Consider the following 24,806-nt stretch of genomic DNA (forward strand, 5'->3'; position numbering starts at 1 on the left):
GGAGGTAAGTGATTTATCCAATACAGAGTTCAAAATAACAGTCATAAAGATCCTTTCCACAGTTGGGGAAGCAATGTGTGAACAAAGTGAAAATTTCAACAAAAAAAGGTAGAAAATATAAACAACTTCTAACCAGAAATTATAGAGCTCAAGAACATAACACATGAAATGAAAATTTAAAAAAAAAAAAGATTCAACAGTAGACTAGATTAAATGGAAGAAAGGATCAGCAAACTAAGGTAGTGGAATTCATTCACTCAGAGGAGGCAAAAGAAAAAAAGTGTATTAACTCTACCTGAACACTGATGTTGTATAGAAGTTCCATTATAAGTCTAGGCTGAAGGCAATGTTACCTCCAGCACTGTAAACTGTTCTAAGAGAAAGTCTAGAGAAGTTCCTAGGAATTTTCAATTAATTTTTTTACAGTGCTCGCTTTGGCAGCACATATACAATTAATTTTTTACAATACCAAGATTTTATCCTTTGTAGCTTCATTTGTCCAAACCAAGTCTAATTTGCATTTGTACAAATTTTCCATCTTGTATATGTACATACAATATACTCCATATATGAAAATCGATTCACATATGCACATGAAAGTCAACTTTTACTGAGAACTTAATATACTCAGAGACTGTTATAGAAGATTCACTGCATATTATCTAATTTAATCATTACAACAAGCTGATGAGAGGGATATTATAAAGCTTCATTTCAGAAGTTAAAACATTATGACACAAGAAGTAAAGTAACTTGCTCAGTAAGCCCCATAGCAACAGGGTCAGGATTTGAACCCAACTCCAAAACACAGATTTCCAATGACTATGACACTAGAATTGTTCTCCCATAAAATATATCTCATGCAAAGTAAAGAACCTCTTACTGACATAAATTTGCCTACTTTAAGGATATGGATAAACAAAAGTCATGACCAATGAAAACTTAGAAAACACAAATACATTTCTAAATAGCAATAAAAATGGCAGTTGGGTGACCCTTGCCAACTTGGCAGTTAGGCTACTGTTCACCCAACTTACCTGGCTATGTATATCTATCAGCAATGACTGTGCAGACATCTACCCCCAACACAGAAAATGGTACGCATGTATTATTGTCAGTCCACAGAACTAAGATTTCTTAATTCATTCCTAAATTGTAGGATGAAAACATAGCATGTGGGTAACAGGAATCCCATTTTAAAGGCTCTTAGTTTAAGTTATTCATGTGCAGTAATTAAGTCCCATAACCTTCAACAATTTGTCATCTGCAGAGGCACAGCTTTGTCCACTGCTGACTCCAAGCTGCTATGCTGAGGGAGGCAGTGGGCTAGGGAAGGAGCCCTGCTTCTGACTTGCATCTACTGCTCCCGGAGGCTTAGGGGCATTTTACTTGTGGCTTTGCGTACAGTGACTGGAGAAAAAGAATGAAAACTTTATGCCTTTGTCAAAATGAATCTGCCTTCCAAAAAGTAAAATACACTCCAATATTAGTTTAAAAAAAAAAAAGAAAGGTTAGGAGGCTTAAGAAAATAAAGTTCCTTAGTCAGAAAACATACATATATACACAAATCACTACATATGTGAGTACATTCATGTATATCAACATACATGTATATGTACATGTATGTGTGAGCATATGGGGACACGCATGTATACGTGTGTGTGTGTGAGAGAGAGAGATAAATTTCCTTAGCCAGAAAACATGTACTTTTTTCATATACATATGAATTATAATAGTGCTATCTAGGTATTGTGACTTTCTTTTAAAGGTCCCAAAATACAACTTGCATTCATACCACAAATACTTCTTGAACACTTGATATGTTCCAAGCCATCTTGGAGGTCTTGGAGATACTGGTGAGGAGAATGGATACCACCTAGTCCCCAGGGTACCCACCCTTCATACATATCAACCAGCCACTATAAAGCCCAGTACAGCACACAGGAGTCAGGCCTGGCTCAATGATGAACTAGGATTGTAAACTGTCTCATCCAAGTTCTTCAGCAATAAGAAACATCTTCCATTTCTCAAGAGAGTTTTACTAGAACCCTGACTGAAAGAAACAAATGGAGATCTTCTCTGTGTGTAGCATAGGGCCTTAAGATTCTGTTTACAAAATGCATATACCTTTACCTCGATTAGCCCATTTAATCTTATCCAATTTAATTTAAGCCAATCTGTAATCAGGAAGTAGAAATTCTTAAAAACAGCATTATCCAATAACTAGTCACACAAAAATAGAGAAAGACAGCAAAATTACATGCGTTCAATAAAATACAAAATACCATCAATTTCTGATAAAATCTTGTGATTTGTAATCAACCAAAGAAGTATCTATTGAACAGTTTGCCCTCGAGGCTTGTGTGGACTTCCACAAAACATCCCTCTTTGTTCACACACAAATTCCACGTGATTGATGGTAAGTCTATTCAGTCCCCTAAAAAACAGGGGCCATCCAGAGTTTTCTCCTAAAGTTAATACAAATGTTCGAATGCTCTCAGTGACACTGGCATTTTAAAGATGTCAATATACCAGTTTTATTTCCCGCATGCCACATTTGTTTGCAGTGCTCCCACAGAGCTGGCCGCCTGTTACTCCTGATTGCTGCCTGATGGCCCAATAGGGCCAACAGAAGTAGAGCCACAGTCCAAAGCAGCTGGCTCAAGAGCTTGCCACCAAGAAATGGTCCTTCCCTCCTTGAGGCAAATCTCTTCATCACCCAGAAGAGAGCCAGATAGCGTCACCCAGTCCAGGGATGAGGGACTCAGGTCTCAGGCAACATTGTCCCATTAGAATAAGACTCAGGACAAAAATGGGCACAAACATCAACCCATGGAGACAGACAACAAGTTCTAAAGCACATTCTCAACTTCACACCGAGGAAAGATATCTGAATTTTCTGGTGAAGACCCACCTTCGAGTGAAGAAATTCCCAACACTGTCCACTCAAGAGGCAACTCCAGATGGGTCAGAGCGAGCACGAACTCTTCGTCCAGGGCAGGCAGGGCTCCCACCGTCAGTGCAAATGGAGTCAGCAAGGTCTGATGACTGTCGGCTGTGAGGCGATCAGCTTGGGTGACCAGCAAACGAGCCAGCCGGCAAGCCATGGTGTCCACATAAGTCACTGAGCCGGAGCCCATGGTCACGGGGGAGTAACCTTCTGAGCAGAGGCACACAGACACCGTCACCGTCTCCTGAAGCCCATGGCCTGGACAACAAGACAGTAAACAGTTCACCTAGAGCCTACAGGAGATGCTCGTCCCATGTCCAAGTCAGGGGTCACCAGATTCACTGCACTGCGAAAGGAGACCCCGTGCTCCCGGAGAGCAAGGCAGAAAAGGAATGCAGCCAGTTTTTGGGTTTTTTTTTTGTTTTTTTTTTTTAAGATTTTATTTATTTATTTGACAGAGATCACAAGTAGGCAGAGAGGCAGGCAGAGAGAGAGGAAGCAGGCTCCCTACTGAGCAGAGAGCCTGATGTGGGGCTCAATCCCAGGACCCTGGGATCATGATCTGAACCGAAGGCAGAGGCTTTAAACTACTGAGCCACCCAGGCACCCTAAGTTTATCTTTAAATGCTGCCCTGTTTGTGGGGCCAAATTAAAGCAGATTCCATCTTCTTTCAATGACTCCTGATTTTTAAAAAAGTAACTTTTACGAGTTCTGAGCATTTCAATGTCTATTCTCCTATCATCATCAAATGTCGTTATTTGGCACGTTCATCCTCTTCGAGGCCTTTGCCCTTTCGTCCTCTGCCACTTCCTCCTATGTCTTGTATTTTTATGTATTGTTTTCAGTAACAGTTTCATAAAGTAGCTCCAAAGAGCTCCCTTGAATGTGATTAAGGGTGGGTGAAGAGAACTCAACAGAAGTACTTAACCAATGTTGTTCATTGCCCTGACTCCTACCACTTCTGAGAATGGCTTCTGTGTCTTGGCGGTGTTAAGTATTCTGTTGTGGCTGGTTATCTAATCCTGCCACCTGTCCTTCCCTTTTATAATCTTCTTTCACTTGGCCAGGGTGGGTGAACAACTAGCCAGATACATTTTATGCTGCACTTGCCAGGATACCCAGGAATCAGTACCACCAAACTGCTGTGATTACTACAGTCACAGCCAGACAGAAGAAGGGTTAACATTCAGCTACCACTGGCCCCCAAGCAAATGGCTAATAGGATCCTTCATAGGAACAAGAGCATCCCAGCTCACTAAGTGATAACGACTGTCACGCTCACACCACCTCTTCCAAAATGACCCAATGGTCCAGGCACAGAATTCAGCCCTCCATCCCCAGACTATACACTTCCAGGACAGACTACAGAAATCCACTCTACATTCTTCTGAAAGGTTACCCTGGGAAAGCTGTAACAGGAGAGAGACATTTAATAAGGTTCAGAAACAAGGACTGTCACCCATCTATACGAAATCACCTTTGTTAAAATCAAAGGCGAGAACCCTCACTTTGCAGTAGGCCATGATGTCATCAAACAGATCTTCTTTAACACACAAGGACTAGAAGGAGACTCACCCATACATCCAAGTAAAGAAAATGATAAAACTTTTGATACTGGGATTGGCACTTCAGTTATTGTTTTCATTCTTCCTCCATAAGAGGCTTTGTAAAAGAAAACCAAGAGGGAGAAACAAAAGGCAGTAAAAACATAAAGGCCAAAGCCAAAAGGCTGAGGCAGAAGAGACAAAGCTGAAGTGACTCTGTGCCATTAATGAGGTCTACTTTTTTTTTCTTGTCAGTATGGTAGTTACTAGGCCAAATAGAGAAGTGTTGAAAATTACTCAGTTTCTATATGTTTCGTACGGCCTGGGTCTGGTTTTCCACTATTGCTCTCAACTAGTTGTTTAAAGTTGTTCAACTTAATTTAGAATTTGAACACAGATGTAATTCAGAAAAAAAAAATTTTGGTTTCCAAATTACATACAATGCTTTGGTTTTCATTGCACATTATACTCATCACTCTTTATGGATTACATTATATTCTGTAAATTCACCTACAACCATGCACCTGATGTATGCCTGGATTACCAATGAAAATACACAAACATCCAGAGGCAGAGCAAAAGAATGGTTGGTTAATATTTATTACTTGGCTACTTGTGTATTCACAGAAGGAAAGTTTGGGGCATCTGGGTGGCTCAGTTGGTTAAGCATCTGCCCTCGTCATGATCCCAGGGTACTAGGGTCGAGTCCCATATTGGGGTCTCTGCTCAGCGAGGAGCCTGCTTCTCCCTCTCCCTCTGCCTGCTGCTCTGTCTACTTGTGCACGCTCTCTCTGTCAAATAAATAAATACAATCTTAAAAAAAAATAAGGAAAGGTGAACTTTAATCATGCCCAACTGATCTGTAAAATGTGTTAACTTGTATAGAAAGCATTACATCAATTACAGCAGCATGTTTAAAAACATGCTCATGGTCTCAGAAATGGGGCAACAGGTTGATCTGATGTACAAGCCCAGGTAGGGCTGACAAGCCTTTGTACATCCCTGCAATTTTATGTCTGTGTTGTTTGCATGTTTACTATCCGCCTATACTGCAGAAGCACTTAGAAACATCTTCCCTCTAAAAATGAGGCCAATCCCACCCTTCAAAATACTGAAGGTTCCCTACATGCTGCAAAGACCCCTAGTTAAGGAAAACTAACCCATCAATAAACCAGAACAACAAAACCCTCCCATCCTGTAAGTAATAATATCTTCATTACGCCTCTGGACTACAGCATCATGTCTCTGACAGATAACCCACAGCCCATTGAAAATATGCAACTGATGCTGACAACTATTAGCTCTTAACAAACATTGGCATGAAATATTAATGAGTCATCTGTCACCATGGTAACTGAAAAAGAATGTAAGAGAATGACAAGTTTCTGAACATGAACATTTTGGTGGTGAGAAGAGAAAGTTCTGGAGCCTGAGATCCAGGAAGGAAGAGTCTGGATACACAGAGGCCCAAGGAAAGAACCCAGACACCAAAAGGAGCAAGCAGGAGAGCGGTGAACACCAGGGCTGCCAGACTCACCACAGGGGAAGGAGGGAGAGAGAATGACAACCTGTTGCCAACGTCTCAGTTCTGCCTGAGCCATCCCTGGCCATAGGCCCTGGGACAACAGGTGATACCAAGACAGAGAGACTCCTCCATTGGACTACACTCAAAGCATAGCCGACTTTCTAAGTTGGGTGCCATCAGTAGGATGGGCCTGCCCAGTCTCAGCAAGGCAGACACAGCCAAAAGAGGCTCATAAATAAGATGACCCAAGTGTCAGTGTCCTCATGGGCTCTGTCCCTTCCCCGCCTCCTAGCCCCGTGCGCCACAGCAGCCCCCCCACTCGCCCCGCCACTCTCACACACACCCATCTCACTTTGCAGCACTGTTTACTTTCTCCTCCTGGTCCTCTTCCCAGTCTAGGTCCCTGGAGGACAGATGCTTCCAGACAGATCTGCAGAGTAAAGACTACACCTCACCTGGAATGCTAGACTGGAGAACATTATCCTCAGCGCGTTCAGCAATCACGATGTGTCTCTGATGAGATCCGCTGTAAATAAAGTAAAACTCGGCATCTTTAGGAAGATACACATTTTTGCCAAACTTTGCATAGACGGTCTTCTGCCCCTAAAAAAAGAAAAAAGAAAAGAAAAAAATGAGTAAGTTGAGGCATCATCACACCTTCTTGTCCTGGCTCTAAATAAATAAATAAATAAATAAGAAGGGCGAGGATCCAAAACAATGTTATTTGTGACACTGAGATCATGTGGTTGACACTCAAATATCACAAATCCTCCTTCCCAACAGCAAACACTTGCAATGACAAGAGAGATGCTTTCTGACATTTGACAGTATGGTGTGAGAGCTGGTTTGTTCTGTTCTGAAGGTTGAAGAAGTCCAGAGCACAGGGAAGAAAGTTTTTAAGTTTACTAGCTATATAAATGGGACTGAACTTTGTTGTCTTATATTTCATTTGAATTCCTACCTGATGAACATCACGGATTCCTTTTTTTTTTTTTCTGTACCTGACATACCCCACAGTACCAAGGTTCAAAACAATAACTTTTAGTCATCACCTTACCCTGTACTGGATCCCAGCAGGTTGTAAGAACTTGAACTATTCACACACTGTGCCCAATAAACAGCTCCACACGCTCCCACCCTTGCTGTGCCATTTCCAGTTGCTATTTGTCTTCTCTGAAAGAATTCCAACTCCTCTTTTGCATCCAGCATGGCCTCACACTCTCTCTTGAGAGCTTCTAGTGGGCACACACCCTGCTAAGTGCCCCAGTTCCAAGGAGAGAAGCTGCCCCTGGGTCACAGAGGAACGTGAGGTATGTCAAGGAAAGAAGGTATGTCAAGGAAGCATGTAGCAGGTGAGGGCTTGAACGGACGTTATCATCCAGAGGCTGTGTGGAAGGGCTAGACCTACATTGCTACAACCAAGGGAGAAGCACCGGTAGACAGGCCTGCCAGACCATCTTGAGACGCTGGAAGACTCAAAGGATTCAGGATACTCCCTCCACTCAAAAACAAAAAAGCAATATAACCAGAGTCCTCCAGGGAGATGGTACATTCCACCCAGGCTGTGGGAGTGGCAGGGAAATGGAAACTAGGAGGTGGAAAGGGTCGCCCAATTTGGAAGGCGTCCAGAGCTTGGCCCACGGCTGAGAAGCATCTGGGCTTTTGTGTGCTTGTCCAACAAAAACAAACCCTCTCTTGGCAAGTTCCTCCCCCTGTGATAGGGGAGAAAAGGAAACAAAGGAAATTCTACACAGTCTCCTTACCATCTGTTTGCCTTTGATGGCTATTATCAGCACTATATTCTGTAGGATATCAAGAAGTAGGCCAATCAGTATCAGAAAAAAAAAAAATCACTGCAGAACTCCTTTCTCCAATAATCACATGGATAGTTCATCCAAACTTTAAAAATAAAAAGGCAATGTTTTCCTAGCAGTTTGAAATCTAGCACACACAAAGCATTATCTTAAATTATGAAGTAGTATAAATACAAATTGTGGTTTAAAAAACCACTAGCTAACACAGTTTTGGATTGTCCTTTCTCTGCATGTGAGCGCATGCAAACATACACGAATGTAATCAATAGAAAACAGCATGCCAAGAATAATCCACCATATGACAGCTTCCTAAAAAAGTTCAGGAAGAGGCTCTGAAAAGCAAAAAAAAAAAAAAAAAAAAACCCAGTAACAAATGTCTGACATGACAGAGAGGAAACTTAGATGAAATTCCATTTCCTAAAAAAGGAAGAACAGTCTGCGTTCCTCATGTTCCTGGTGGCTAAAGGGACTGTTAATTGTCCACGAACAGAATCTGACCTGACTTGTCATTTTTTTTTTTTAAAGAAAACAAATTGTATCAACAGATCAAAGCTTTTCAACATCAGAAGAATATCTAATCTGTATCTAATCAAAATAACCATCACATGCCTATTTTCTTTGGTTGGGTGAACGAGGACCACAACTTGTAAAGGAGTTTAGTTCCAAGACTTTCAAAAACAATGCAACACTAAATTAACAGTTTTACAATTCAGGTGTGCCTTCCTTTTGAGTCCACACCATACACTACACTGATAAAAGAAGATAAACAAAAATAGGTCAGATATAAGACCTATGCATTAAAGTGAGATGCCCACAGTCTTAGCACTAAGGACACTAGTCAGCAATAAAACGGGTCCTCTTACTTGCTAATCGCAACGAGATCAGAAAGACACGGAAGGCATTCTGAGAGCAGGAGGGATGGGGGTGATGCAGGAATTAAGAGAGAAACTCAAAAGAGAAAAAATGGGATCGAGGGTGAGCAGGAAAGGATGACAGAAAAAGAAAATATGAATATGAAAGAACATGAACATTTTCTTTCCGGAAAGTGAATGATCCAAGGAGATTCAGACTAAGCTACACACATAGGAGAAATGGGTTTCTGAAAATGTTCCCCAAAACCAGTACAGTATAAATAACCAGCCACAAGTTGCAACTTGGGGGAGCAGACTGGGGTCTTTCTAAACTCTGTGGCCACTGAAAACTTGCTCTTTTTCTTAAAGGGCCACTAACTTTATTAATGGCAAGGATAAATTCCAATCTACAGAATTCCAGTGGGCTTGCACCTATTCTCCCCCTAGGATCAATTTCACACTTTTAGGCAATTAAAACTATAATCTTTCCAAAGTGAATTTACTGCCATCAATGTCAGAATCACTCTGCTTCTATGGAGAAATACTAAACAGGTCTCATCATCTTTCTGTCAATTCACTATATCCCACATTTAAAAGAAACACACATTCGACCTGCAGTGTAAGAGGGTTCCCCTCTCTCCTCATCCTCACCAACATTTGTTATTTCCTGACCTGTTCATTTTAGCCATTCTGACGGGTGTGAGGTATCTCACTTTGGTATCTAACTTTGGTTTTGATTTGTATTTCCCTGATGCCAAGTGATGGTGAGCATTTTTCAGGTGTCTATTTGTAAGCTTGTACAGCCACTCTGGAAAACAGTGTGGAGGTTCCTCAAAAAGTTGGAAATAGAGCTACCCTAAAACGCTCAATCGCACTACTTGGTATTTACCCTCAAGATACAAATGTAGTGATTGAAGGGGCAAGTGCATCCCAATAATCATAGCAGTAATGTCTACAATAGCCAAACTATGGAAAGAGCCCAGATGTCCATTGACAGATGAATGGATAAAGAAGATGTGGTGTGTGTGTGTGTGTGTGTGTGTGTGTGTGTATAAACACACACACAACTATGTATTACTCAGCCATCAAAAAAATGAAATCCTGGGGACGCCTGGGTGGCTCAGTTTTTAAGTGTCTGCCTTCAGCTCAGGTCATAATCTCTGGGTTCTGGGATCCAGCCCTGCACTGGGCTCCCTGTCGGCGGGAAGCTTGCTTCTCCCCCTCCGATTCCCTTGCTTGTATTCCCTTTATCACTGTCTCTCCCTCTCTCTCTCTTTCTCTGTCTGTCAAATAAATACATCTTTTTAAAAAAATAAGTGAAATCTTACCATTTTCAACAACGTGGATGGAACTAGAGAGTATGAGGCTAAGTGAAATAAGTCAATCAAAGAAAGACAATTTTCATATGTGACCCATATATGGAATTTAAGAAACAAAACAGAGAATCATAGGGAAATGGAAACAAGACGAAACCAGTAAGGAAGACAATCCATTAGAGACTCTTAACTGTAGGAAACAAACTGAGGGTTGCTGGAGTGGTGGTGGGTGAGCGGATGGGGTGACTGGGTGATGGGCATTAAGGAGGACACATGATATAACGAGTACTGGGTATTTTATGCAACCAATGAATCAATGAACTCTACCTCTGAAACTAATAATATATTATATGGTAATTAACTGAGTTTAAATTTTAAAAAAATTTTAAAAAACCACTAATTTTGCTGAAAATTCCAGACATAGTAAGAGGCATAACGGGCAAAATTATTTCCCCAAATTAATCTAAACCTTTAATGTTCTCTAGCCAAAACCCAAAATTAATCTTCAAATGAAAGAAGGCTATTTTAAAGTGCATCTGGAAGAACAGATTCACAAGAATGGGAACAGTCTAGAGAAAGATAGCGCTTGAGCTGTGCAGAGTGAGGTCAGAATTTGCCCTACCACAAAGCATACCTTGCAATAAAACCATAATAATTTAAACAGTGCGACCTGGGCACGACAGACCACTGAGTATGGAGCTGAAAAGCAGACACATGGAAGTTATGTAATAAAGGTGACATTTCAAGCCAGTGGGGAAAGAATAATCGGCTCAGCAAATTGTTTTTTGGGACAACAGCTATCTATTAGCTATTAGGGGCAAAACAGGCCTCATATCACATATCTCAATTTCCAATTCAATATTGAACACAAAAATTCATGAGCACATTAAGTTAGAAGACTGTCTAAAATTTCTCAGTAAAAAAATTTTTTTAAAATTTCTCGGTATTAAACAAAATGATAGGGATAAAAGAAATCGAAATGACACCACTCCAATGTACCAACTTGTTTTTATTCCTTTATTGCCTTCCAGTCTTCATGCAAGACACAGCTAATTCTTACAGAGCTAACCTCACAGCATAAGTACACATATGGTGTTCCTATCTCTTCCAGGAAAAGTACTTTTCCACTTTCTGTTTTTTGGCACTCTTTTAAATTGCATTCCATCAAATGAGATGTTCTATATTCTCCTCTGTTACCCCTGTATTGTTGTACTTGAAGAGTGTTTCTAGCTTACAATTATAAATGATACTACAAGAAACTTTTTCTTGTGCATTATTTTATGTTTTACTATTAAGGAATAAAATTCCAGAAATGGGTCCAAAAATGTGAAAGTTTGTCACAAATCGCCAAACTGCTTTCCAATAATGTTCTATCAAATTCCATGGCCACCAGTGCTGGTCATGAGTATCATTTTCATTACAACCTTGCTAAAATTCCTATTTCCTCATTTATGGACAGCAAACAGTTCCTCATCGATTTCATTCACTTCTTCCCCCCACCCCTTAATTTATGTCTCACTTTTACTAAAGACTACTGCTAAATAGTGCCAACATTGTTAGTGGCCTGTTCAAATTACAACTTCAAGAATTCTGGTCTTCCCTTTTTTATTCACATTTGCATTCATGTTTGCCTTAAGCAGGTCAAAATTTTCACTTTCTCAAGTGAACCAGCTGAGATGAACATCACAGTCCATCCCTCTCCTCTCTGAACAGTGAAGGTGTACCACCTGTTATTCTTCTATTGGCCATATAAAAGTACTCAAATACTCCTGTAAAATCTCTGCAGGCCAGTAACATGGAAATTGGGAACAAATACTGAGGAGGAAAGCTGGACTATAACCATACTGAATACAACTTAATATAAACACACACACACACAGACGCGCGCGCACACACACACAAGTTAATGAAACCAATTTACCAAGAAGCCTCCTCTTTGAGAAATTCTGCTTGTAAAACTCATCAATAATTGTCAGTCAAAGACCAAGCCTTCTGCTGAAATGCTGTGACATCTGTGGATTTTTTCTCATAGAACCAAAAAAGGTATTCAATCGTTTTGCCCCAATAAACTATTTCTTTCATCCAATTATTTTACTCTTCTTCTGAAGACATTTAAGATGGAAATGGTCAGCACTGACGTGCACATTCTAAATATTTTTTCCTTAAACGAGGTCTCTAAATACCTTGAGTAACTTGGTTAATGCCTGTATTATCCTAATCACTAAACATCCTTGTGCTAATGTTCTCCCTACTGTCTTCCCTCTCACCCTCTATAGACAATATATCTACATATAATTATATCTGTTTACTAACAATGCCATTTGCTAACCAATCATCTAGTTTCTAAAATACTTGGCACAAATAGGCAATAAATACTGTAGTTTCAAATTATGACAATGAGAACAAAGTATGCATCCTTTTATAGTGGTGTTTCTTAATTTGGGGCCACAGGAAGAATCCATAAATGGGTTTCAGGAAATCTGGGCACCATTTAAAATTGTTAGCAAAAACTCTCTTTGTATGTGTATGTGCCTATTTTTCTGAGTAAAGGTTTATGGGTTTCATTGTATTCTCATACCTATGCCATTCAACTCTAACTTCTATAGAACCAAAATAATAATGGGAACATAATAAATACCATTTAGGGGCAACGGTGAACTTTTTGGGATAATAAGACATGCGCTATTATTTTTCAAAATATTCTGCACAGCCTTTATATGGGGTGATTTTTAGGGTAGAAGCATGTTAAAGGGACATGTTAACTGAGGGGTTAAATATTGTATTGCAAGTTTACTAATACATTCCATGAAAACAATTATGCTAATATAAACAAATGCTCTTAAGTGAATTATCAAATTTGATTATTTTCAACATCTGAAACTTGTCTTTACAACAAAAAATAGTAATTCGACACAGAACCTTCCCTGCAGAGGAGCATGTTAAGTGTTGTGAGATTCTTGAGAATTTTTAGAAGTATATTTTTCCATTTTATTGGTAAGTAAATAAAAGTACAGGAACCAGTTAGTATTAATTAGCTCAAGGTCCCAGAGCCAGATGGACAATAGTGAGTGTCTTGATTCCTACCCCAACCTGCAAGTTAGGTCATCCTCTTTACATTCTTCAAGCACAATTCAAACAAAGCGCTCTGGGCATTAAGTATTTTATTCCAAATTACTGTGTTTAAGCATTTCTTTAAACCCATGTGAGACAATGCAACACTTATTTCCACAAAGACCCTTTCAAGTAGGAATGGTTTCCATTTCAAGACAAGATAAAACAGACCATAGAAGTCCAACATTCTTGCTGGTAGCAACTAGAAAATCAAGACAGAAAAATTAAAAGGTCATATTCTTAAAGGTATCAGAAAACTGGGAAAAAGAACAAATGCATTAAAATTCCAGAAAGGGGAGAACCACTCAGAGAAGTTATGGAAGTCAGAGGACAACAGAATATTATCTTTAAAGTGATGATATAAAATAACAGAGGTCCTAAAACCCCATACCTATCAAATATATCCTTGGGCCACCCAGGTGGCTCAGTCAGTTAAGTGTCTGACTCTTGATTTCAGTTCAGGTCATGATCTCAGGGCTGTAACATAGAGTCCTGCATCAGGCTTCACACTTAGAGGGGAGTCTGCTTGAGATTGTCTTTCTCCCTCTCCCTCTGCCCCTTCCCCACCCTTCTCCCTCTCTCAAAATAAATAAATAAATAAATCCTTAAAAAGGACACTAAAATTAAAATGCTTCAGATGAATACTGAGGGATTTCACGGCCAGCAGGCCAACACTAAAAGAAAAACTAAAGTGAATTATTCAAGCAGAAATAAAATGATCTCCAACATAGACACCCAAGAGGAGATACCTAACAGTAGAGTAAATATAATTAATATCTAATGTACAAAATAGGAACTATGTCATGGAGTTTAAAACACTTGTAGAACTAAAATGTCTGACAAAAATAATGTAAAAGGCAAATGTGATTCAAGTGTCTAGGAGTTTGGGGAAAATATTAAACATAATAGCTTATTATGTTTATGTCAAACACATATGTTTTAAGTTGATGGTAACAATAGAATAATGTATAACAAGTTACAGAAGAAAAACCCTATTAGAAAATATTTTATTAATCACAAAAACAAAGGGCGCCTAGGTAGCTCAGTGGGTTAAGCCGCTGCCTTCGGCTAAGGTCATGATCTCGGGGTCCTGGGATCGAGTCCCGCATCGGGCTCTCTGCTCAGCAGCGGGCCTGCTTCCCCCCCCCTCTCTCTCTGCCTGCCTCTCCATCTACTTGTGATTTCTCTGTCAAATAAATAAATAAAATCTTTAAAAAAAAATCACAAAAACAAGAGAAACAAAAACATAAAACGTATGTCAAACAGACAGTTATAGGATATAAATCCAAATACACCGGCAGTTATCTTAAGTGTTAATGAAATGACCCACATACAATACCAACACAGTACAGAGTTTTTTAATTCAAAAATGAAAGAAGAAAAACACAAAAAGCTTCAAAGTAAAAAAGTATCAGAAAAAGTATATATTTTAAAGATTTTATTTATTTATTTGTCAGAGAGAGTAAGACAGCATACAACCGGGGGGGTGGAAGTCAGAGGGAGAAGCAGGCTCCCAGCTGAGCAAGGAGCCCTATGTGGGGCTCCAATCCCAGGACTCTGGGATCATGACCTGAGCCAAAGGCAGATAGATGCTTAAATGACTGAGCCACCCAGATGTCCCTGAAAAAACAGATTTCAAAGGAAGACATATTAGTAAAGAAAGAGGAACTTTGCATCATAGTTGAAAAAGAGATTATCGTCATATTAAATCTGTAGGCACCCAATAACATAGCTTCAAAACATTAAAAAATTTTAAAAGGAACAAGCCAAAGAGCTAGACCAATCCATAACCACAAGTTAGACTTTAACATGCCTCTCTTAGTAGCTAATGGTAGAAGCAGACCAAAAAAGTGACAAAGGATATAAAAGATCTGAATTACATAAGAAACACAATTATTTACCGAAAGGAGCAATTACCATAAATTAAATATATATGTTAATATTAAAAGGCCACCCATTTTCATATCTCTGCTATAAACTCAGTTATACATAAACACACAAATCCAAAATTCTGCATGACTTTCACACTGGATGGGATGATTCACCACTTCAGAACTGAAATAGCCTTTGTTTCTGTATCAAAGCTCAAATGAGGGGGAAAAAAAAGTCATGACAGAGGTCAGTAAATTACTCCAATTCCTCAAGAAAAACAAGTAGGCTTTAAAAGTCTCTTTAGGGGCCCCTGGGTGGCTCAATGGGTTAAGCCTCTGCCTTCAGCTCAGGTCACGATCCCAGGGTCCTGGGATCGAGCCCCCCATCAGGCTCTCTGCTTGGCTGTGATCTCTATCTGTCCAATAAATAAATAAAAACTTTTTTTTTAAAAAGTCTCTTTAGATTACTTCCTTTTTAAAGTCACTAAAAGAAATAATAAATTAAATAAAATCACTAACATACTCACAGATGTATGAAATATAGAACTCCTAGAAATTGAAAATATATGTGACACTTTCAGCAGATTGCTGCAGGAAATATACTGGCTCGGGTATAAGAAAATTCCAATGATAATCTGTACTCTTAAATTATCCTAGTAGTCCTTAGGGAAGAAAGGTCCTGTCTATGGTTCCCAAATAATCAAGTACATAAATAAGGAATGAAGCAAAATGCAGTTTAACACCTGGATGCCAGTTAGGATTTGGGTCAATAATCAACTAAGCCACCCTAAAATGCTTACTCTGCCCTATTCTGCATAGGTGAAAACCTAGAAAATCCATTAAGAATGGGTATGGTCTGGCTCTGCTCTCCATCAGACATACCTGGGTCATGGACTACTTCAATACAGACAAAACTGACAACACATTCAGAGGAAAAGGACAAGGATGCCAAAGGGACACAAAAACCATGTTGTCACAGAAGGAACAATTGAAGGAACTGGGACTGTTTTGCCAAAGAAGAGAAGAATCATGGCTAAATGGTCAGGGTTACAAATATCTGAGGGTCTGTCCTGCAGACAGGGGCTCTGACATGCTCTGCAGGCCCCAAAGGGGAAAGCCCAGAACAATGGAAGGAAGGACAGGGCACAGAGTTCAATTCTACAGTGAGAGCCTTCTAAGAATCAGGGATGTCCAAAGATGACAAAGATGGCTTTAGCTTAGTAGAAATAAGCACAACCAGAAGACACTGCTTTTGTTTTATTTGCTTTACTTACTTATGTATCATAAAAGAGAATGGGGCTAAATGCAGACCTATCTAGTCTTACAAACCTAGAATCTATGATACCTGATATATAATCTTGAGGTCTTTAATCCATTTTGAGCTTATCTTTGTGTACGGTGTAAGAGAATGATCGAGTTTCATTCTTCTACATATAGCTGTCCAGTTTTCCCAGCACCATTTATTGAAGAGACTGTCTTTTTTCCACTGTATCAAATTGAAATCAGGGGAACTCTGGATTCTAATGGAGACTAACAGAGACAATGTTGAGAGTTCACAAGCATTCCATTTAAATTTCATTTTGGAAAATAGGCTTCTAATTATTTTTACACCTAAAAAGACTGCATTAACTTAAATGTATTATTACCAAGTTTTAACATACTGGTGAGAACCTGAACTGTCAGGCTGAGTCACTGTCTTCAGTGAATTAATAAAGGTAGTATATTTAAATTTGAAGGACATATTTAACAATAAAGAAGTCTTATCCATTTTATATATTAAAGTTCCCCCAGATAACTTTGTTTAGGGAAAAAAGCTTTTTTCCTTTGGGGGAAAATGGTTTTCCTTTGAGGGGGGAAAATGATTTTTCTTCAAGAAAGATGTTTCAATGCCACCTACTTAGTGTCTGCAAGGCCCCTCTGACTCTAGGGAACCCTCTGCTCATCTGTATTAGAAGCTCAAGTTCACCTCTATTTCACATCTTGAACATCTCCAAGACTGCAATTCATCAACTCTAGATTCAGGCTGAATCTAAGCAGACAAGAATCTTACTGGGTTCTTACGTAATGCTTGAGGTCTATATATGTATGTCAAACCATGTGTCATGTGAAGGTCAGTCTGGGTCCACTGAGAGCACTGACTGTGCCAAACTAAAACCAAGACTATCAAGAATACAAGGAACCTTAAGTCTTCAAGAATTGATAACCCCTGGGCAAAGACTAACAAAATCACAGCGAAACGATCATCTGTATTCTTATTTCAGAATGGGACACAGAGCTCCTGCATTCTGCAAAAGTCCCTCTTAGGAGGGTATAAAAGAAGAGAATAGTGCCCTTTGTCCTTCTCATCTGACCAGCATTCGTGCCAGAATACAAATTCAATTCTCCACCACCAACACACAGACACACACACACACACACACACACAAACACAGGCCATCCTTAAACGAACACTGAAGGACCTACCGAGTAATGACCAGCCCAGGATAAAAACATCAGGAACACTCACTCAGAGAAGAAGGGATTTGGAAATGTACAAAAGACAAAGCTGTAAGAAGCCTCAGAGCGCATGTGATCAATCCGACTTCACGAATGAGGACGGTGAAGGTCCATACCCACAGGTGATGTGCTCTGAGTACGACCACACAGCAGACCCAGGGGCTGGGGCCCAGGTTTTCACCCTGCAGCCAGTGCTTTTCTCATGCTCCAAGCTGCAGGCTGGAAGATTTACCACCTCACCCCTGTACTCCTATCCCGGGGCCTGGGAAATGAAAGGCCTTCCTGGAAGTAAGTCAGGAGCAGAGGCAGGCAGTGTTGTTCAGGTTGCCCAGTACTCACTGCACAACACCCATCTCGCCCCATGCTCTTGTCTCTTCCCTTCCTCGGTTGTCATCCCCTCTGTGGAACGACAGCACACTCTCAGGGCCCGCTGCTCTTCTCCTTCTCAAATGTGAGCAAGCGCAGGTACGAGATGGCCAGGCCACAGCATGGTAAACATCGAACCATAGAAACAGGGGCACAGGGCAATGATGAAAGAGTGCCGAGAAACTCCACACAGCCCCAGCTCCCAAAGAGTCTCTGGGAGGCAAGGAAGAAAGACGATGAAAGCTCAGAGAGGAGGAAGAAGATAAAACAGCAGCAGCGATGGGCTTGGGAGTGATGGCGGTGGCGAGAGGAGAAATGACTGGAAAAATGAAGCAAATGAAAACGGAGTTGAAGCAGGAAAAGGGCAAGAAAGATGGGAAATAAATGACGATGAAAAGAGAAATACCCACCCTACAAGGAACTGCAATCTGGAAATGCCTTTGTAGTGCTCGCTTCGGCAGCACATATACTAAAATTGGAAATGCCTTTGTAAAAAGAAGGGGGTGGGGCAGGGAGGAGCTGAATTTTGACCCTTACAAAGACTATTTCTTCTTTTTATTTTAATATATTTTTTTAAGATTTTATTTATTTATTTGACAGGCAGAGATTACAAGTAGGCAGAGAGGCAGGCAGAGAGAGAGAGGAGGAAGCAGGCTCCCTGCCGAGCAGAGAGACTGATGCGGGGCTCGATCCCAGTACCCTGGGATCATGACCAGAGCCGAAGGCAGAGGCTTTAACCCACTGAGCCCCCCAGGCGCCCCAAGAGAGATATTTTAGATACGAAAGTAGGAAAACACCCTTACTAAGCTGATATTCTGTTGGAGACCTGAATAAAGTTAACAACGAGAACCATGTGAATATGAAAGAGAATCTCATTTTGAGGGACTGGCATGTGTAAAGGCCCTCAGGTGAGCATGTGAGACAGGTAACCTGGAGGATGAAGCAAAGAGGAGAGAAATGAGGGGCAAGTTCAAGGACAAGTGAAGCTCATCGTAAGGCACAGCTGTCACCTGCCACGGGAAGCCATCTCAGAAGTCCGTGTAAAAAGGTGACAAGATCTCAACTTCACTCTAAAAGGACCCCCTAACTGCTCAGTTGAAAAGAGATCTTGAGGGGCAAAGGTGACATCAGAGAGGCCCACAATAAAAACCAGGCGAGAAACTACCAGACGTTTTCTGCCGTATCACCAGGGCTCTCAAGAGGATGTTCTCTGCCAAGAGGAAGTGAACACAGCAGTTTGCCAGTAGAACACATCTTTATTCAGCTCTGCTTATCCTCTGCTGCAGCCCCTCCAGCAACCCTGTATCATGGAGATGACCTGGGAAGCCACAAGAGCAAAAATGGATGCTTCTCACCATGGGAAAGTGGGCAGCCGTCCAGGCTCCTGTGCAAGAGCTGACCTGAAATCCAGGGCCCTACCTTCCATTTCTTACAGATGCATGGACAAATGATGGATGGATGGACAGAAGGATGGAGGTGGGTGGAGAGAGGGAGAGAGAGTTTTCATTCATCTATCCATGGGCCTTTATCACCCCTTTACATCAAGTGACCCAAGTGCAGTCATGGCCATTGGCTTTACAAATGAACAAGGACCATGGTTTGATCATGGATCACTCTCACCCAGCTTCTACAATACAGAAACTTCTGTTCATAAGGCCAAACATGAACCTTCAATCTAGAAAAAGAAACCTGCTTTACAAACCTTATTACATGCAGATACTTCCCTACTGACAAAGCCCCCATAGAGATATTACTAAAGGAATCTCAAGGAAAAAAGTCAGAATTTGTTTTAACTCACACTGAATACAAAATTTCTCACTTCCTGACATGGAAATTCAATGAGAAAGCAGTAGTATTTATCAATGTATTAAATGAGGTTGCTTAGTAACCCATAAGGATAAAAATGGCCGTGAAAGGAACTCTTTGTGTTTTCATTAACAGGACTGTGGCTGGGAATGGATCAGGCATCGTGCTAAGTTAATCATCTCACTAGGTCTTTACCATCACGCTTTGGGGTAGAAACCATCACCCTCATTTTACAGATGAGGGAACTGAGGCTTTCAGAGGTCAAGTACTCTGATCAGAGTGATCTGAACGTTCAGGGGCAGACAGGGAGTCACGGCCATCTCTGTGAGGCGGGCTCTGCTTCCCTCCTAACTCCTGCTCCATCCTGCCATTGTGCTCAGTGCTCTGTTACCTGGAGGCAAGGCCTCTGCAGGGGCTGACCCACTGCACTGAGGGACCCCAGCCATGTCACCAGACCTAGATCTAACTTAAGGGGGATCTTCAGTGACTCCTCAATACAATGGGAATACTCAGAAGAAATGATCTGTGTTGAAGGAGCATGAATACTGTGACCACATTTATTTTATTCTTTCTTCTTCCTTCTTTGAACAAATCCCTGATTTGTGCCAGGCACAGATGATAGTAAGGGGACAAGTCCTGCTCCTATCCTCAGGGAGTTCACAGCCTCACAGGCAGCAAAAGCTCAGACACACACACACACACACACACACACACATTAGTTCAGGGCACCCTGCACAGCTGGAAGCAGAAGGATCCAGGCCCATGGTCCAACAGCAGAAAAGCCCTCCCCTAGAGGACAAAGGGGACTTTGTCTAGGAAAGGGAATTCAAAGTAAAGCATGAAGACTGGCTATAGAATGGTTCCTTGGGAAAGGACAGTTGATTGCAGGCAGTCTGTCTTACACTTGAGGTGATAAACAAGACCAAAGGGGAAGCTGGATGTGAAGACAGAGGCTGGCCCGGAGAGGGCATGAGGGACAGGAAATCACTGGGGGAGGGTGGTTGATTTTGAGCAAGGGAGTGACCCAATCACCTCTGTATTTATCTAAAGGGCAGAAAGGTCACACCAGAAAGGATGCTATGGAGGTGGTCTGTCTTGGGATACAGTCTCTCTCCCCGTTCTCTACTGCTCAGTCACTTCTAAAGAATACAAAAAATAACCCAGAAGTTAGGAAAATATGTGTCTGGGTAAATGTGACAAGAAATGTCAGTCTGGCTCTCCACCCGCACTGATGCATTAGTGGAAGGAACATAAAGGTCAAACACGGGGCATCTATAATCAAATTAGATCTGAGTTCCAACCTCAGCAACCTCAGTTACCTCAACTATAAAATGCTGCTAAAAATCGGATGCACCTTAGCAGGTAAAACAGGTAGGAGTCAACCAAATCAGTACCTGACACTTAAGGGCTTTTTAGCTACTTGCTAATATCTCCCTACTAAAAGCATCATTATTAGTATTCTTTATCTCCTGAAAAAACATTGTTTGAATAGTTTTCGTGTGCCTGGCATTCTTCTGTTTTACTGAAAACAACTCAAGAGAGATTGATGGTACCCTTGTTTCACAGATTGAGCCCAAAAGGCTAAATTCTTTGGCCTGACTTACATAGACCCTCAATTTCTATGACTCAAGAAGAGTCATAGAAATATAAGCAGAAAAGTAAAATAAGCACTACAAACCCATGAAAAAGTTGCCACATTTTATCAATAAAAACCTTCTCTACTTCAAAATTTCCTTTTACAGTACAGAAACAATAACTTAAAAAAAAAAACCACAAGTTTTTAAAAAGATTTATTTATTTATTTGGGAGAGAGAGAGCAAGTGAACACACGGCATGGCGGGGCAGAAAGAGGGGGAGAGAGAGAATCCCAAAACAGGCAACATGCCCAGCACAGAGCCCAACATGAGACTCAATTTCATAACCGCGAGATCATGACCTGAGTCAGAATCCAATGGGATGTTCAACCGACTGAGCCACCCAGGCACCCCAGAAAAACCAGAACTATTTCTCAAAATACGTTGCTTGGGGTTTTGTTTTGTTTTGTTTTTGCATTTCACTGCCCCTTATTAATATCTCTGCAGAGCACCCCTTGCTGGGATGGGGATGCAGTCTCTAAGGGACCCAGGGAGGCAGACGGATGCAGCCTCCAGCCCGTGTGGAGGGACAGGCTGCTGTGACAGCAGAACCCAGATGCTGGTGTTTTGGGTCTCAGCTGTGGGGGGCCTTGCAAACAGCCACACCAGAGGACCCCTGAGGACACTTTGTTGGCTGCCTCTGCCTGGAAAGCCAGGGAAGTACAGACAGCACATAGGCCACTAAACACTCCCCTCTGGTAGCAGCAGTCTCCTGGCTCAGTGAGGTTTTGGTGAAACTACTTGTTAAAGCAACTGGGGGCTGGCTAGACCTGGTGTCTGGGGGCCATGTGCTAACACACCTTCTTGGGCATGCCAATTCTGCACGGAGCCATGGTTCCACTGGCCTGGGAGCTCTGGGGTTACAGCTATCATTGAAAATGCCATAAAAACGTAGTACCTCTCCAAAGATAAAAGTGCATGTGCACAAACACATAATTTGGTGAGCAATGCTGGGGTTGTGTACCAGTCCCCTCAACCCGCCACCCAGATCCTTGATAGAAACTACTAGAAGATGGTGCTGAGGGCCCCAGGCAGCTCAATGAAAGGAAGAAACCCCAGGAGCCAGGGGAGAAGGGGCAGGGGACCCCAGACACCAGAAATCCTCAACAGCCCACCTCTCCCACCTCAAATACTAACTGGCTACTCAGGAGAGAAAACTAAACCTTGGGGCCTGGACACCTCCCCTCTGAGTGAGTCCTCTGTGTGCAAAGAAAAGCCATTGGAACAGCAGGCAGTCCCCAGCACCAAGCACCTGTCCGACAGCATCTTCATTCATTTTGCTGCCAGCTTCATGGCATATGGGTGTGCTGCCTTCCCGGGCCAGCCCCCAGATGTCCTGAAGACCCACATGATGAACTCCAAGATAGTTCACTCTACCAGAATCTGGCATGGTATCTACCAGTGATAGCGTTTTTTAGGACCTGGATGCTACTATGGTCTGTTAGAGAGTTTAGAGAACACTCACTTACTGGGATATTCATCTATCTCAGTAGTGCATGTGATTTTTCTAGAATTAGAAATGGTACAGGGGGCACCTGGGTGGCTCTGTCAGTTAAGTGTCTGCCTTCAGGTCAGGTCATAATCCCAGGGTCCTGAGATCGAGCCCCAAGTCAGGCTCCCTGCTCAGTGGGGAGTCTGCTTTCCCTTCTCCCTCTGCCTGCCGCTCTGCCTACCTGTGCTCTCTCTCTGTGTCAAATAAATAAATAAAAACTTGAGGGGAAAAAAAAAGGAAGAAGTGGTGCAAGCAACAGGCGATGAGAGCACTAAGAAATGTTATCTATGCTTTGTGCTACATCACTACCCCATCTGCCCTCTATGGAATATCGTCATAGACACTAGAGCCTCCTTTCTCTTCTATATACAAATTCTAGTAGCAATTGCCTAGAAGCATGTTTTGCTCCTCTTTCTGAAGACCGTGAAGTCAGACTCCCAGCATTTCACACCTGGAGTCAGGTAGCTTTGGATCCCCTTCCCACCTCTTTCACTGATCACTGTGTACCATTAACAAGTAGCCTAACTTGTCTGTGCTGCAACTCCTCTCCTCATCTGTTAAATGGGATTAACAGAAGATAACTCCTTCTTTACACGTCAGTGAGGGTTCAAGCAGGTAATGGGCATTGCGCGTGACACATTAAGAACTCAGAAAGTGTGAGTCTTCTTTCTCATTTGTAAAGTACATCTACTTTGTAGGTAATAAGGTCCAGTGTTTATGAATGATTTCTTCCTCAAAGTCCTCAACTATCTGTCAGAACCCAGGTTCTGGGGGACCGAGACATCATCTCACAGGCAGAAAGGACTCAAAAAGTTAACTCAAATTTAAAAGATCAAATGAAAAGCAAAGAATATTTTTGCAAACCGGAAGAATCACTTTTCATTGTGTGTTTCTGCTGTGGCCTTTAATATATCACTTTTTTCATGTCCAAAGTAGGATATAGATTCCTACTTCATTCATCAAGCATTTATCAAGCCCTGATTGAGTACATTCCACACACTGTTTGAGGAATAAGGGATGGAGCAGTAAACTGAGCAAATCCCTGCTCTCATGGTTTTGAGACCTCTGGGAAGACATAATAAAAAAAAATATATCAAACAATGATGTTATACTGAGAATTTAAAATACAATAATGCCAAGTGTCCAGGGAGTTACTTCAGATTGGGCAAAGAAACCTCGGAAAGGCAGGACAAGAAGCTGAGAGCTGAATTTCGAGATCTGCAAGTTTTTTTGTGGTTTTCAGTTTTGTTTTTTTTTTATTTTTTTTTTTAAGATTATTATTTAGACAGAGATCACAAGTAGGCAGAGAGGCAGGCAGAGAGAGAAAGACAGGAAGCAGGCTCCCGGCGAGCACAGAGCCCTATGGAGGGCTATATCCTAGGACCCAAGGATCACGACCCAAGCCAAAGGCAGAGGCTCTAACCCACTGAGCCACCCAGGTGCCCCTCATTTTGTTTTTTAAATAAAGGAAGAAAAAGCAATGAGAATGGAGTGACTGAGAAGGACACCAAAAAAGGCTAGGTCAGCAAAGAAGGCAAATCTGTTGGCAAAAAACACTGAGGGTGGGGGCCTGGGTGGCTCAGTCATTAAAGCATCTGCCTTTGGCTCATGTCATGATGCCAGGATCCTGGGATGGAGCCCCTCATCGGGCTTTCTGCTCAACAGGGAGCCTGCTCCTTTCTCTATCACTCCCCCTGTTTAGGTTCCCCCTCTCTGTCTCTGTCAAATAAATAAACTCTTAAAAGGGGGGGCTTTGTCCCCCCACACAGGAATGAAATGAAGGGAGCTGCTTCAGTGACAGGCTAGGTCGGAAGGTCACCTGGCTACCGAAACAGAGACCTGAAAGCTGGCTGGAGTAACCAAGTAAACACTCATTTCTTGCTCACATGAAAGCCCCATGCAGATGTTGCTTCCTAATAATCTTCCAAGGACCCAGATTCCTGCTACCGTGTGGCTCCACCACCTGCAACACTTGGGTCCCAAGTTAGCCTCTCTATTCAAGCCAGAAGGAAAGACGATGGATAAGCAC

General features: G+C 41.6%; 1 protein-coding gene across 7 annotated transcripts in view; it reads right to left on the minus strand.

Moving 5' to 3' along the window:
- The window catches only part of ARHGEF28 (Rho guanine nucleotide exchange factor 28), a 314,268-nt gene that overhangs the window by 172,673 nt on the left and 116,789 nt on the right, over positions 1-24,806 (minus strand). For all 7 annotated transcript variants that reach the window (XR_001181930.2, XR_006604999.1, XM_013063682.2 and 4 more), the window contains 2 exons: positions 6,476-6,623; positions 2,915-3,208 (listed from right to left, as the gene is read on the minus strand). Coding sequence is in view for 5 of the 7 variants with exons in the window: in XM_013063682.2 (XP_012919136.2) it covers positions 2,915-3,208; positions 6,476-6,623 (442 nt within the window). In the remaining 2 variants the exon portion in view is untranslated. The remainder of the gene's footprint in view (positions 1-2,914; positions 3,209-6,475; positions 6,624-24,806) is intronic.

Source organism: Mustela putorius, unplaced genomic scaffold (genome assembly GCF_011764305.1).
Source record: "Mustela putorius furo isolate JIRA1106 unplaced genomic scaffold, ASM1176430v1.1 tig00537350_pilon_pilon_pilon, whole genome shotgun sequence".
NCBI lineage: Eukaryota > Metazoa > Chordata > Mammalia > Carnivora > Mustelidae > Mustela > Mustela putorius.